Here is a 14,952-nt window from a genome sequence, read left to right as displayed (position 1 = left end):
AAAAAGCTCCACATCGTAACTTATGATGGTCAATTGGTCACAAGGGACCATTTTACATTTGATTTGTGAATCCGTGAATTGATTTGGAATGTCTTGCAAGTGGTCCCTCTCTTTTTCTTCCTATACTTACAAGCTTTAAGAAGAATAATAAGAACATAATGTCTATGCTTCCAATAAAATACTAGATTTATGTGAATTTTTATTGGAGTTTAATAAAATCCTGTTAATGGTATACAATAACTTCTTATAGTATCAACTAATAATCTCATTATATTTTTCATATAATTATTTTTAAAATAAATAACTTTATCACATATAACAGTTTATTATCGTATGACACTAAAAGTATTTCATAGTTTACACACGTAGTTTTATATCATTCATCCATTTTAGAATGTAACTCATTATCCTTTTAGAATTTAACATATAGCTTATAAATGAACCCTATCACCATTTGGGAGACCACATGTTGAATGCTATGACTTAAGGAATAAAAGTTTCTTTTTTTTTCTTCATAATAAATAGTATAAAGAAAATAATGATTAGCTTATACATTTGTGATTTAATCTTAATAAATCAAATTGCATATGATATTGAGTCATCCCTTTATCATAAATAATGTGTCAACCATTTTACCTGGTTTGGCAACGCTCAACCCTATACTAAAAGGCAACAACTTCTAAATTTGATATAGATGCATGCAAGATATATTCAAATGACCAAATTGGTATTTTTTTTACACTAAAATTGATTCAAAAACATGTTTATGACTTAATTTGAATACCAATTTGCTTATCTGGTCAAGAACAAGGTCCACCAGATCAAACCAACAACTCAAAAGCTCACAACAAACTTGAAAATATTAAAGACCAAATTTTCTACAAAATAAAAGGTCAACCAAGTTCTAAATGACCTAATAACATACTCCAAACATCAAGTTCATTCCTAAAACAATTTGTGTAGAAATTGACCTATAAAAACCCCAAATTTCATACCTAAAACCAACTATAATTCTATCATTCTACCACACTACAATTTAGGAGTAATTCCCAACTCATAATAACATCAATCCCACCAATTCAAGCAACCAAAAACAAGTACATTCATCAAGTAATCACTACAACTCCCATCAATATTAGACTTCACATATTCACTCCAATTTCATGCAATCAGGCCATCCAGTAACGAAATTTCAACAAGCTTACATTCAACAACTCAATATACCAATTTATCCAATTTCAAACCAAATCAAGCATGCAACACAAGTTATCAAAACATTAGCAACATCAAAAGTGGTAGTTAGCCTCCCTTACCTATTAAATGACCAAACGACAAAACTCCGAACAACTCCCACAAATTAAAGGACATTATTTGCACATACAAACAACGAAATCGTGATCAGGGTACACCATTAGAACCATTGGTCAATAGAGAGTCGCATAGGAAACTCATATGACACATGCAACCACATATAATGCCCATACAAAGGAAGAGAAAACATACCAAAGAAAAGAACATAAACCAACTTACTCTTTTGCAGAAATTGATCGGTTAGACTTGAAGATCTTGCGCGAGGGTCATTCAGGTGATCTCTCATTTTCAAAGAGACAAACAAAAGCGAGAACCCTTAAAGAGAAGTTATTTAACTCTAGAAAAGTGAATTTTAAAAAAATTGTATGTTTTAAAATAATAAAACTTGTTTATGACGAAATTATTTATTTTAAAATTATTTAATATTAAAATAATTGAGTCTACTTCTTTTTAAACTATCATTTCTAAAATATCATTTTTTTAGGTTTCACCGCTACTGTGTGTTTACCCTTAGTATAAAAATAATTTAGTTCATTTGTAAAAAGAATACAAGTTTTTTAACTTTTTCACATACTTTTTTTTATATAATTTTACTCTTATTACCATAATACTTCGGTGATTTTTTTTTTTACGCAAACTGAAATATAAACTGTTGATTTTTAATTTTTATAACTTTAAAAAAATTACAGAAACACAATTTCAACCACGCTTGTGCTTTCAGTATTTTTTTTATCAACTATTTTTTACATATAAAATGATAAATACGTATAATTGATTAAGTAATATAAAATAAACATAATATAATTGCCTTATTTAAATAACAGTTCATTAAAAATAAATAAATCTTTGTTGAATTGACTTGTAAACATTAAATTTTTTGTTGGTGAAAGCATACTTGATTAAGCGCAATTGAACTCATTGAACTCGGAAGAAAAGTTATCATTACCCCACGAATTAATGTGTTGAGCACCCCCAAATCTGCAACTAATTAAGTGCAATTATTAATTAAATACATCTAATTACCTTTACTTTTCTCACATAACATACCTATTAGTAGTAAAGGTCACGTCACATGCTTCAACATTATTTTTGTATTAGGTAAGAAGATTAGTTGGATCCATTTAATTCATGTTTTAAACAGATCAAATAAATTTAGTTTTTGAAAATACGAGCATAAATAGATTCATCCATGATTTTAAATAGTAATTCCAAAAACAATATCTATCAGTTTAAAATATTTTTTTTTCATTTGCTAAAATAAATTTATTAAATTAACTTGTACCAAATTAAAATATAACAATATGAATGAGAATATTTTTGTTAATTCATTATGTAACACCTCGTACTTAAAAAACTATGTACCTACATTAAAACGTTTTACGCAATCAAATATTTCAAAAACATGTTAAGAATATGTACATGTATAAAATTACGTGGCAAAAAATCATAGGTATGTTCAAAATCTTCTCCGTCATCTCTTTGTAGATCGGAATAAAAAAAAATCACACAATATTAAACAAAAGAATATTATCGATTTTATTTAATCCTTTTCAGAGTGAAAAACCCTCAATTGCAATAGATACAAGGTAATCCTTTTAAAATAATATGTTTACAACTTTATCATTTCTATTTAATGAAACTTAAATTCAGATTTGTATTTTCAATTATATAGTTACAGGAATAAATTTAAACTAAAAATAGTTAATTCAAAACTAAAAGAGAGAAATTTTAGAAAGTAAAATTATTCTAATTTAATTCTGATAGAATAAAAATGCTCTTCAAATAAAAATAATTATTTGGTTGATAAAATTAATTTATAGAGTATATGATAAATAATTTCATAAACAATGAGAAAAGAGACACACAATATGAAAACTAAAAGATACTTAATAGAAAATGAAAAGAATCATAAAGATAAGAAGGAAAAAAAGAAGAAAGAAATAGACCTTACAGTCCAGTCTCAAATTATTTTTAATTTTTTTTTCATTTGAAACGTCGTAGTTTAAATTGTATGAACCACAGCGAATTAAAGCTGCAAAAGTCAGCAAATTTATGGTAATTTAAAAAATAGAATTAATGGTTGAAATCTATAAATTAAGTATAATTATGGTAATTTAAAAAATAGAATTAAGTGATGTTCATAAATGCAGTCATGAGTATCCCCACCATTAATCCTTGGACAAGAAAAAAGGTTTTGAAAGATAATACAAAACTGCTTATACTTTTTAGTTAGTTGATGCTGATTTTGACGTTGCTATGTCTTTATTGTTTCAGAACTGCCCATACAGTAAACAATGTTTTCTTTATTATCTAAATAAATAAGGTTTAATCCTTTTCGACATCCCTATTTATATACGATTGTCTCAATTGGGTCCTCGTTTTTTAAAGTGTATCAAAATGGTCCCTAATTTTGAAAATTGATATCAATTGAGTCCTTTCCGTTAAGTTGGCTGGACGGCGTTAAAAAAATTGATGAGTGGATGCTGAGATGACGAACGAACGCTCGTCCACCAGCGAACGAACGCTCGTCCACCAACGAAGGAACGCTCGTCCACCAGAGAACGAACGCTCGTCGACCTCTTACTGCTGGACGACCGTTCGTTCCACACTGGACGACCGTTCGTTCGGTGGTCGACAAGCGTTCGTTCGCTGATGGACGAGCGTTCGTTCGCTGGTGGACGAGCGTTCGTTCGTCATCTCAGCATCCCCTCATCAATTTTTTTAACGCCGTCCAGCCAACTTAACGGGAAGGACTCAATTGATATCAATTTTCAAAATTAAGGACCATTTTGATACACTTTAGAAAACGAGGACCTATCTGAGACATTCGTACATAAATAGGGATGTCGAAAAGGATTAAACCAATAAATAAATATTTTCACTTTTTCAAATAAATATGTGCTTCTTCCTAGCATACCTAGTAAATTATTAATAATTTTTACAATTTATTTCTCTGTTTTTTACTTCCAAATAATTTCAAATCATTATTGTAATTTTTATAAAATATGTGAATTTTAATTTTAATTCCTATAAAGTATTTTTTTAGTTTAATTAATTCATTAAGAAAAAAAACATTTTTTAGTCTTTAATATTTGTTTCAAAATAAATAATTACTTGATGCAATTGTTATCCAAGCATATCTTAAAATGATTTGATTTCCATTTTAGAAGAAAAACAATTACAAGACTAAAATCAAAAGTTTGAAATAAAAAACACATTTCATTGTTGGGAAAATTCAGTGCAGTAAAATCTGAATAAAATTTGTGAGAAAAACGAAGACGACAACATGAGTTCATATGAAAATTTGGAGGCACTTGGAAGTGTGGTTAGGAGAAATTAGCATAAGGGTTCAATCTCAAAGGACATAACTAATCATGTTTAGCCTTTTCAGCATGTTGACTGTCACATTTTTATTTTAGGGTTTTAAGAAGGGATCTTATACTGTTATGATTGAGTGTGTATAATTTTCTGAGAAATTAGATTGTGAAAATTGAGTGCATGAAAAAATATTTGAGCAGAAAAAAAAGTGAGCTTTAGTAATTCCCATATGAAGGGTAAGCAAGTGAGGCAGAAAAATGATTTATTTATGAATATGAGCACTTTCATTCTGTTTCCCATTTCACTTTCTGCTCTTTTTCTCACACTCACAGCACATTGCCTTTCTGTCTTTTGTTATCATTATTGTTTTTATTTTGCTGCTTGCTTTGCTGGTGAGTCCCAGTGTAGAAGTGTGCTGTGCATCCATAACTGGAAACTCTTCTCTCTCTCTATCTCTCTCTCTCTCTTTCTCTCACTCAAAAAGTCACAAGCCATAGTTGGCACTTTCACACCAACACAACCTATTCTTCTCTTCCTACCATAACTCATTTGCTGCTACACAAACAGAAGGAGTAGGAGACATTCACTCACATTCACTGTAGAAATCATACACAAACAAAGAAAGGCAAAGAAATGAGTGTCCTCCAATAGCCATCCATTTCTGTAAATCATTAACTAGGACTTGACTTCCTATGTCTCTTCTATCAATCACTCTTCTCTAGATTTATACCTAATGGGGGCTGCCACTCTCATAGCAAGGCCACAGCCAAGGATAATTTTCTTGAAGATTATTCTTGTTGGAATCCTCTGCAGGCTTAACTCCTTGCTTTCGTCAAGTTTGGAGTTGCTTTGAAGTGCATCATGGTGTTTGTGCTTTCAGTTCCAAGTTTTCCAACACGTAGCTAAAGGGAAACACTTTATTATTTGTTTGTTCAGGTAATAATACTCTTGTTTGCCTTGCCTTTGCTGAGTAACAGCTGCCAAATCCAAAAGGGGTCCTGGATCTTGTTTCTTGGAATTTCTGTTTGATGAACAGCATTGATTTCTGTTTCAGGTTTTACTGCTCTCCTAATAATTCTCCTTAAAGTTTACCCAATTATTGTCTTAACTGCTACAGTTCATGTAAGATTTGGTGGAGTTGGAGTGAGGGGGAGAGGGAGAGGGAGAGAGGGGAATGAAATGCTCGGAATCAAGAAAAGATTGGCAAGAATTGAGTGAATCTCTGCCTCTTCCGCTTTGCCTTTTGCAAGGATTCTTGAGAGAAAAGTGTTTCATTGTAACGGCTGAAACGTTCAAAGCTGCTTTCATACTTCTGCCCCTCTGAAGAATATTTTTCTTTATTTCTTTATTACATCATAACGTGCCTACAAGTTCCCATCTTTAAGACCCCTTTGAAGAGATTTCTTGCTTATTGATCAGTATCAACTATTCGTTTGTGATATTACATTGGGATTTTATCAGTGAGGCCAAGCACAGAAACCACATCGAGCCGAATTTCCAGAATTTCCTAAATTAAGCATCCATGGAGCTTCTTCCAAGTCTAGTAATCATGCTTGTTCTTGTTCCGTGTTTCGAATCACTTCCTGGTGTCAGGGCTCAGTCTACTACTACTTCTCCTGGGTCTTCTTTAAGAAGGGAAGAAGCAAGGGCTCTTGATGCACTTCTGCAACAATATGCTTATAGGGCTTTGATGAACCCAAAAACAGGTATAATTTACAATGCAACTCATCTTCCTTCCAATTTGTCTGGGATTGAGGTTGCAGCATTGAGATTAAGAAGTGGAAGTTTAAGGAGAAAAGGGTTCCAACCATACAATGAGTTTGAAATTCCCATGGGACTCATTGGGAGGCCATATGTAGAAAGGCTTGTTTTGGTGTACCAAAATCTGGGTACTAGATCCTCCAGGTACTACCCTTTGACAGACTATACCTATTTGGCTCCAGTGTTGGGACTACTGGCTTATGATGGTTCTAATCTGTCAGCTTCAAATTTATCAGAACTACAGATAGATGCGTCTGGTGGCCCTATATTGGTCAAGTTCGGGGCTGTTAAATCAGTCCCTCATGGTGCTGTTGCAAAATGTGTTTGGTTTGATTTGCAGGGTTCTTCCAATTTCAGTGATGTAACAACAGACAACACTTGTTCATCTTTCCAACAGGGTCATTTCTCTATAGTTGTTAAATCCACTGCTCCAGCTCCAGCACCAGCATCTCCTACTCCTGCAAGTCCTCCAAAAAGGGGGCCGTCACCAAGTGCTCAAGGAAAAGGTGAGAAGGATAATAAAAAGGTGTGGATCATTGTAGGGTCTGTTGTGGGGGGACTAGTATTGCTTGTGCTGTTGTCACTTCTTGTTTTGTGGATGAGAAAGTACAAACAGAAGAAGAAAATGCAACAGATGGAAAAGGCGGCAGAGTTGGGAGAACCTCTTCAAATGGCCTCAGTTGGGGATACAAAAGCCCCTGCTGCAACAGTAACAAGAACACAACCAACCCTTGAACATGAATATGCACCATGACACAATATTTTTGCACAATCTTCAGTTACTCTTCCACTCATTCAAGTTAATTTACTGTATTCAGAAATTCTTCTAATCACACGTTTTTTTTTGCCTGCCCCCCGTTTGTTTCCTTAACATAGGATTTTTGTGTAAATCTGTTATTTCTTTGTGATTCATTGTGGTGTGAATTAGTAGTAGCCAAAAGTGATGATTATGTGATGAATTCAGTTATTCCATGGACAAAGAATAAAATTCTAAGACCTACATGTTTGGGTTATTTATCTTGCTTTTACTATCCTTTTCACGTGGTTGAAGCAAGATAACTTGGTATAAATGTTGTGGGCACACAATGCTTATTTGCTCATCCACCAGTTCCCATCATTCCTGTTCCTTCATTTAAGTGAAGAAGAGACCAAGACCCATTGGTCTCTATGCCCTCACCTTTGTTTCTGAGAACCACACTTGGAAATTCAGTGTGCACCCTTCTTTTTTGCCTACCTGCTCTTGTTGCTGTCTTTGTTAATAATGGTCTTGCTAACAAATGGATTTAGGTAGGATGCGGTTTTTAATGTTAATTATAGTGCTGTTGGAATAAACTTTTCCATAAATGTTTAAAGCAGGAAAAACTAAGATAAAAAACTTAAGTTTCTCATATAAATCAAAATCAATTTTTGCCTGTTTGAAAAAGTCAGATGAGAAAGCTTTTATAAAAGTTCAATGTTCTTCAATTTTCTCCTTTAGGTGTTTGTTAGGAAATTTATCCATCAATGACAGATACATATCAATCATAAAGTGGAATGGAAAAACTCAGAAACTGACTATGAAGAAGTTAAAGGCCTAGAATGGTTAGAGTAGAAATACACTGCAGTATTTAAGAAGCATCTGTTGATGGTTGCATTAAAAATTTGGTGTTGCATTTTGTTACCAAACAGATAAGTGGGTGAAGGAAAGTCACTAAAGAGATGAAATAAATTAATGCCAAGACCTGCTGCTGAGTGCTGGCATTTCAGTGGTCATCTTCACCAGAAAAGGACAAGGTAATGCAAGCAACCAAGTCAGGACAAGAAGTAAATCTGTATATGTAGTTTTGACAGCAATGACTTCTCCCTCTTCCAATATTAAAAGTTTTTCTTTTTTTACTGAAAACATAAAACTTTTCAGCATGACATTTTATTGTCCAGAACTCAAACAGATGACAGCACATGGCAAGGAAAACAGCTCTTGTGCCATAACTTTCAGCTCTGAATATGGTTTAATTTCTGCTGTGAAAGTTCAAAGCCATGGTTTGAACAAAACACTTATATTTTATAGTTTTTACTCAGTTTTTCTTAATGGGAATCTTAACACAATAGAAGGTGAGTCACATTTTAAACAGTAGTGTTCTTTCTCTCTTTATTAGTTGAAGTGCCACAATCTATATCTCTTCCTTGCCACTTGAATAACCCTGAGAAATATATTATGCAACAACAACTTGATTTGTTTCTATAAATACCCTGAAGTGTTTGAAAGATATGATGATGACTTGGCCACTCTTTTATTACAAGTCAACTACTCAATCTCTATATAATAAAAAAACCAAACAAAGAAGAGAAATGCTTGTGGCTGCACGGATGAGATAAAATGACTTATGAAGGAAGGTATCACATTCACAGCTCAGCACCACCAACACCTAACCCAGTTTCAGTCATTGAAAAATCAGTAAGTTCTGTCAACTAGTAGGAATATGCATAATTTTTTATTCTGAACTTTATTATTTAACTCCATTCTTTCATGTTTGGATTTCGAGGCCCCAACTTCACAAGGAGGGCACATAATGGAACAGCACATAGGGCAATATGAATCAAACACTTGAACAATATTCTAACTTTTATTAACAAAGGCTTGCACGATTTTTCAAGCTTTTGTAATATGAACTTTTTTTCTTTAGTTGTTGCAATTTTTTTTATCAGTTTCAATCCTTTAAATATAGGATATTTTGTTTTTTTTTCTGTTATTTGACTTTAGTCATGTTGTATTTGATCTAAATCATCATTATGTTTTTATATATATAAAAAAATATTGTATGCTCTTTTCAAGGAATAAAATCAATATAGTCAACATTTTATGAAAACTGACAGTGTGTTTGGCGATTAATTGGCACACATTACGATGAGTTCAAACGAAAAAGTGCCACTAGATGAATTGTGATGAAGGGATGTTTAGTCCACACAATATAAATCCAAATACAGTATGCTTAACATGGTCGAAATATTATAGAGGTTGAACTCAAACTTTTCATGAATGAAAACCGTACCATCTTTTTACAAGGACAGAAAGTATTGTATTTTCAATTATTTAATTTTTAAAAATGACTCCAACATATTAGCAAAAGAGTAAAATAAAAGCTGTTTGAGGTACCCTTTGTTTTGCAAAGCAGTACTAGGAGCCACTCACAAGGAAACAGAAGAAAAACAGAAAGAAAAATGAATGTAGTACGAATGTTCCTAAAAACTTTGCAAGAAAAATGTGGCTTGAAATGATACGAGATCTCCTTTTACTTCTTTGTTTTCCATACCACAACATCTGTCACATTCAGGAGATTTTTATGTTACTACACGGCAATTTGTTGGTCCTGCTGTTTTAACTTGTTATAATGGAGGAACTTTGAACAGGTAAGATGTCGCTAGCAACATTAGATACCAAACACGCATTTATGTATTGTCAGTTGATCAAGATACCTGCTTTTATTTTCATAGTTCCATCTGTTAATCTTACAAAAATAATTCTCCAATTCTTTGACAATTTGTACTGTTTAAATACCTATAATTAATTGGGGGCATCACTGCAGTTTGTGGTTAAGTATTCAACGTAAATTAACCTGTTTCATGGGTTTGAATCCTCTGACATTACCTTTTCTATTAAGGGAACTTGTATACTAGAGATGTCTTTACGTTCTATCACTACTTCTCAACACCCACTGGTTTTTTTCCTTCTTAATTTCATTGTTTGATCTGTGGGGAATAATCTCTACTTGATCAACCTGTAACTGTGTTGGTTACGAGAGAGAAAGGTAGCAGATAAATATGAAACGTCTGATTCTCTGAGGAAGAGAAATTGAGCCTTAAATATGTTTAATTCCTACAGATAAAATAAATTGTAAATAGCAGACAGGTGATTTTTATTAAGTGACCGCAGTCAGCATATTATGTCTTACGAATATCATAAAACGAAATTTCAGAATACATTTTTGATAACCTATATACAAACAGAATTTAATAAGATTTCTTAAGCTAAAAAAAAAATAATAAATGATTATTTGACACACACACTACCCTTACTCATTTATAACAAGTGTTGAAAGTCGAATCCATTTTGTGATAAACCATTTAGTATGTTAAATCTCTTGTTAATGAGTATGTTCTTCTTGGACTCCATGGCAATCACTCCCTTTTGTAAAAGTACAACTACAAAGGTTAAAGAGGTTTTACATTGCCCATCTCCAGTCACAGTCATAAAACGTGCCAGTGAAGGTAGCAGTCATGGGAGATGAAGTTTAAATGTAGGCTAGGGTTTTTGCTGGACTCTTGGACCTCAAAGTCTTTTGGTCTCAAAGTTCTCACTTTTTGTGTCGTAGTAAATATGATATATATAATTAATTAAAATTATTATAAACATAACAATTGGGAAAATATATAAAGTATTTAAAAATATATAATATGATCAACTATTAATAATAACACTAATATTCCAATAAGAAAATTTTAAAAATTATTTATAATATCATATGATAATAAGTTATTATATTACTTATAAATATTTTAATACTTTTTTTACCTAAAGTAAACTAAAAGAGTTTACTATTCGAATTTAGTATCCGAGTTTACAAGATTTTCAACCGTTATTAAAACTCTCAAGTTTAACAACTGTATGCATTGGGAATATGCGCTGCATTACGTAATAATTCATTGGCCATTGATGCCAAAGTAGCAAGATTTGCAGTCAATCGTCAAGCAAAAAATGGTCAGATTATAGAAGGCAACAACTATATCAGAACAAATAAGTTTTCAACAAGCTTAGAGAAAGCAATAGTGATTGAGCATAGGTATATTTATAAATCTTATGTTGAATTGCATACAGGAAAACGAAATGGAATTTCATTGTAGTGATTCAACCTGCTTCCCAAGAACAGAACCTCAAATCCTGGTGAGCAGTTTATTTTCTTCACAATGACATTAACAACCTGCATGTTCCAGAGCAAATGTCATGCTTTCGAATCAGTACTCATTAAAACCTCAAGAACAGAAAATTCAATCTCCAGATCAAAGCGTTGCTAGAGCACTTCTATAAAGACTATAAACACTAATGAAGAACAATATTCTTGTTCTTCATTCAAGATGTTCATAATATGTTTTCCTGTTGAGGGTGGAAGACAGATCCATGTAAAATTTGATGTTCATCGATGCTTGTTCCCGTTAACACGAACAATATACCAAAACCGTACTTTCAATTATCAAAATTGTCATTCTTTAATTTTTATATGGAGGAAGAGAAGATATTGCAGAAAGAAGAAAATAAAACGCAATTTTTTTTTTCATTCAAGATTTTCATCTTCATGTTAAGTTCATGTTTTACTATGGCCTATGCATCCTATAATTTTAGAAAAGAAATTGAGTTCTTCTTTAAGCTGCATTTGGATTGAAGGAAAGAAATAAATAATATAGAAGGAAGTAGAACACAACGGAATAAAATCTTCAATCCATTATTTGGATGTGTTGTGATGCAATGAAATAAAATTCTCATTCTTCAAAGACTGATAAGAAAGAAAAACTGGGTAAATAATAGGCATTGGTCCTGTTTGGATTGGATAAGCCATTTCACGTACAAAAACGGAAAAATGAAATAAAGAGAAGTTTATTTCATCTAACTTTTCCAAAAGAGGTTAACTTATGATAAGCTAATTTTAGCTAACTGGAGAAACTTGTTTCATTTTATCTTCTCATTTTTCCTCTGCAAGTAGTGTTTATGAAGAAACTTATACATGAATTGAAAGGAATAAGTTCCACTACTTTCCATTATATCCCACCCTCATTCTTTTACTAATCCAAACAATGAACATAGCAGTATTATATTTCATTCCCTTCCATTCCATCTTCTTCGACCAACCACACACAGCCTAAAGTAAGAAATAAACAGAAACGTTATACCATTGATTGAAAAATCAACACAGAAAACCTCAATATAAAAATTCATGAAATTATTAAAATCTCAACCATGAACTTTCAAACAAAAAACTATAACTCCATATTTCACACCCTATATTCCACCCTTCAGCTAAATAAAAAATATTTAAAAAATATATATAAAAAATTCTCACCTCCCACACCCTAGCGCCTAAACATAGTATCTGTGCTTTCTAGAAGAAGACTTTACTTAATCGTATACGCTAAAAAATCCGACAACGTAATTATCTAAATCGTTTTGCATTACAACAGCTATAAAGCAACACCGCAAAACCTCAAACCAAACAAAATTTCGACCGATCTAATCACTCTACCCGATACTTTCATAAAATTTTCCCGTCGAAAATTCACAGTCAAAATATAGCATTCGCGGAAACCCTAGGACATTTCAAAAGAGAAAACCAAGAGCGATGCTTACGGTGTTAATTGGAAGATGAGGCTTGTTCGTGAAGCTTCTTGTCCCTTCGTTCCATCGCAACGTCCCACAGATCGTTCCCGATGTGCTTAGGCTGAAAGAATTTAACATCAGTGAGAAAGATCCAATCCAAAAATTGATCGATAACAAAAATAATGAAAAGAAAAAAGAGAAATTACTCTTCCATGCGCGGCTTTGTGAATGTAATACTGAGCGTTTCCCATTACACAGAGCATTCCCGCTATGATTCCCAGCGGCAACACCGCTTCCATCCATCGCAAGTTCATCTTCCTTCTTCTACCTTCTCTTCTTCCAACTCTCTCTGCCTCACTCTTCGCCTTTTTCTTATTTTTATTACTTTTTGGGCCTCGCTCATCACAAAAGTCCAGTCTTTCTTTTCTAGGTCTTTATGGGCCTACATAATCCATTTCTTTGTTATGACGTTTTCTTCATGCACCAACCTTATTACTAACTGCACACTGTACTAATAAAATAGCACTAAAATATTCTTTGCATCTCTCTTCTCTATTGTAGAAACGTCATGTTAAAAGATAAATGTAAAATTAAAAAATAAATTAAAATTACAAAATTGTCCTAAAAGGAACCACTTTCTTTTTTTTCCCTGTGTTTGTTTAGATTTATTTTCACTTTACAAAATAAACAAACACAACCTTCCTTAAGAAAATTCTGTTTATACGTTATTTCAACTGATATCTAACTTTTATAGCTGTAAAAAAACAACTTCTAATTTTTTAGCTTTTAATATTTATTTTTATTTTATACTTAAAATATTTTTTAAGTTTTCATTTTTTTAATACATAAGACGTGATTTATTATTTTATTTTCTTCACTCCATGAAAGAATTTATTTTATTATTTGACACAAGGTGTTTTTCAATTTCTTACTAAATAAGATATTGACAATGACAGAAAATAAGTTTATTACCATTTTTTTTACAAAACTCTTGCAAACTTTTTAATGTTATTTACAACATTTATTTTACTATCTTAGAATTTTATTTTAATATTAATAGAGGGTATTGTAACATTTCATTTTTAATAGTAAAATAGTACTAAAAAGAATATTACAATAATGATAATAGAAATAACATAAGAAACAAATCTATGAAAGACAATATCTACACCTGTAGATTCATCCGACTTCCCAACTATTTTCCTTTGATCACCTACCGCTGGAGTAACTGAAAAGAATGCCTCCCTACGCTCACACCAATAAGGTGATCATCACAAAAGAGAAAACATATTTAAACACAAAAGTAAGGGTAAGCTAGAGTATAAAAAAAGATTACATATACCATTTAAAACAATGATCATATACATGCATGTTATGAATCAAACACCATATAAATTTGTCCCTTCCACTTGAAACCCTTACTATCCAGATAGATGCATTGATATCGGACTCATGGGGAACCTGCACCCGTGTATGGTGGAGCAACCTAACTCAGAAATAATAATAACCACATCCTCAACCACCACCAATAATACCATACACCAAGGTTAATTCGTCAAACATCTATGGTCCTAACTAGTGACCATAGACTAGGACCTCCTACTACTCTCCACGACATAATCATTCATTTCTACATGAAATGAGGTTATTGAGAGTGTCAGGATCATTCCCCAATCTAAGAGCCCCCATCAATACATAACACCACACAACCAACTTAGGATATTCCTCCTTGGAATTCCTTTCTCACATGGTACTTGAAATCCACACCTCGCACATTGTTTCAAACATAATCACCACACCTCATACATAATCATATTCCCAACTTTATTTTCATACCACACTGCATACTCTTACATTGAATTCCACACATAACATCACTTATCATATGATCTGATAAATACTTATACATCATCCACAATGAATAAAAATGTAACTTCACTTCATAAGAAAACAAGAATAGAAAAAGCATAAAACACCCCCTAAACTGCGTGTGGACACTTCCATGACAAAAGTGAGAGGACACGTAATTCTTTATTTTGCCGTGAGAAAGAGAGAGAGAAAAAGATGGCAGGAAGAGAGAGAAAGGATGGCAGGAATAGCAGAAGAGAGAAAAAAAAACGAAGCCACGTCATCACGGAGTTAACTCCGTTTAAGCCAATTTAATGGAGGGGACTTCATTTATACAATTTTTACAATTTTGGGACTCAATAGATGTATTT

General features: G+C 32.4%; 2 protein-coding genes across 3 annotated transcripts; one reads left to right on the top strand and one right to left on the bottom strand.

The window, feature by feature from the left end:
• Positions 1-4,928: 4,928 nt before the first annotated feature.
• Positions 4,929-7,390, top strand: LOC124836980 (transmembrane protein, putative (DUF1191)). 2 transcript variants are annotated; one of them, XM_047312258.2, is made up of 2 exons: positions 4,929-5,565; positions 5,747-7,390. In XM_047312258.2, exon 2 carries the CDS (start codon positions 6,152-6,154, stop codon positions 7,142-7,144), a length of 993 nt encoding a protein of 330 aa, XP_047168214.1. In that variant the 5' UTR covers positions 4,929-5,565; positions 5,747-6,151; the 3' UTR covers positions 7,145-7,390. The 2 variants fall into 2 exon arrangements, with proteins under 2 accessions (XP_047168214.1, XP_047168213.1); XM_047312257.2 differs by having other exon boundaries at positions 5,684-7,390.
• A 3,762-nt stretch (positions 7,391-11,152) lies between these two features.
• Positions 11,153-13,101, bottom strand: LOC124836982 (NADH dehydrogenase ubiquinone 1 alpha subcomplex subunit). Its single transcript, XM_047312261.2, has 3 exons — positions 12,940-13,101; positions 12,764-12,854; positions 11,153-11,345 (listed from the first exon to the last, which is right to left on the bottom strand). Exons 1-2 carry the CDS (start codon positions 13,045-13,047, stop codon positions 12,768-12,770), a joined length of 195 nt encoding a protein of 64 aa, XP_047168217.1. The 5' UTR covers positions 13,048-13,101; the 3' UTR covers positions 11,153-11,345; positions 12,764-12,767.
• Positions 13,102-14,952: the final 1,851 nt, after the last annotated feature.

The sequence above is a fragment of the Vigna umbellata genome, chromosome 3 (genome assembly GCF_029865625.1).
Source record: "Vigna umbellata cultivar VRB3 chromosome 3, Vumbellata_1.0, whole genome shotgun sequence".
Lineage (NCBI taxonomy): Eukaryota > Viridiplantae > Streptophyta > Magnoliopsida > Fabales > Fabaceae > Vigna > Vigna umbellata.
The sequence above is the reverse complement of the archived record's forward strand: the minus strand, read 5'-3'. Positions and strand labels throughout refer to the sequence as shown.

Excerpts from the sequence above, each read along its gene's own strand:
- LOC124836980 (XM_047312258.2), top strand. The coding sequence starts at position 6,152 with ATGGAGCTTCTTCCAAGTCTAGTAATCATGCTTGTTCTTGTTCCGTGT.
- LOC124836982 (XM_047312261.2), bottom strand. The coding sequence starts at position 13,047 with ATGAACTTGCGATGGATGGAAGCGGTGTTGCCGCTGGGAATCATAGCG. Across the intron at positions 12,855-12,939 it reads ACAAAGCCGCGCATGGAAGA|CCTAAGCACATCGGGAACGA; the intron begins GTAATTTCTCTT and ends AAATTCTTTCAG.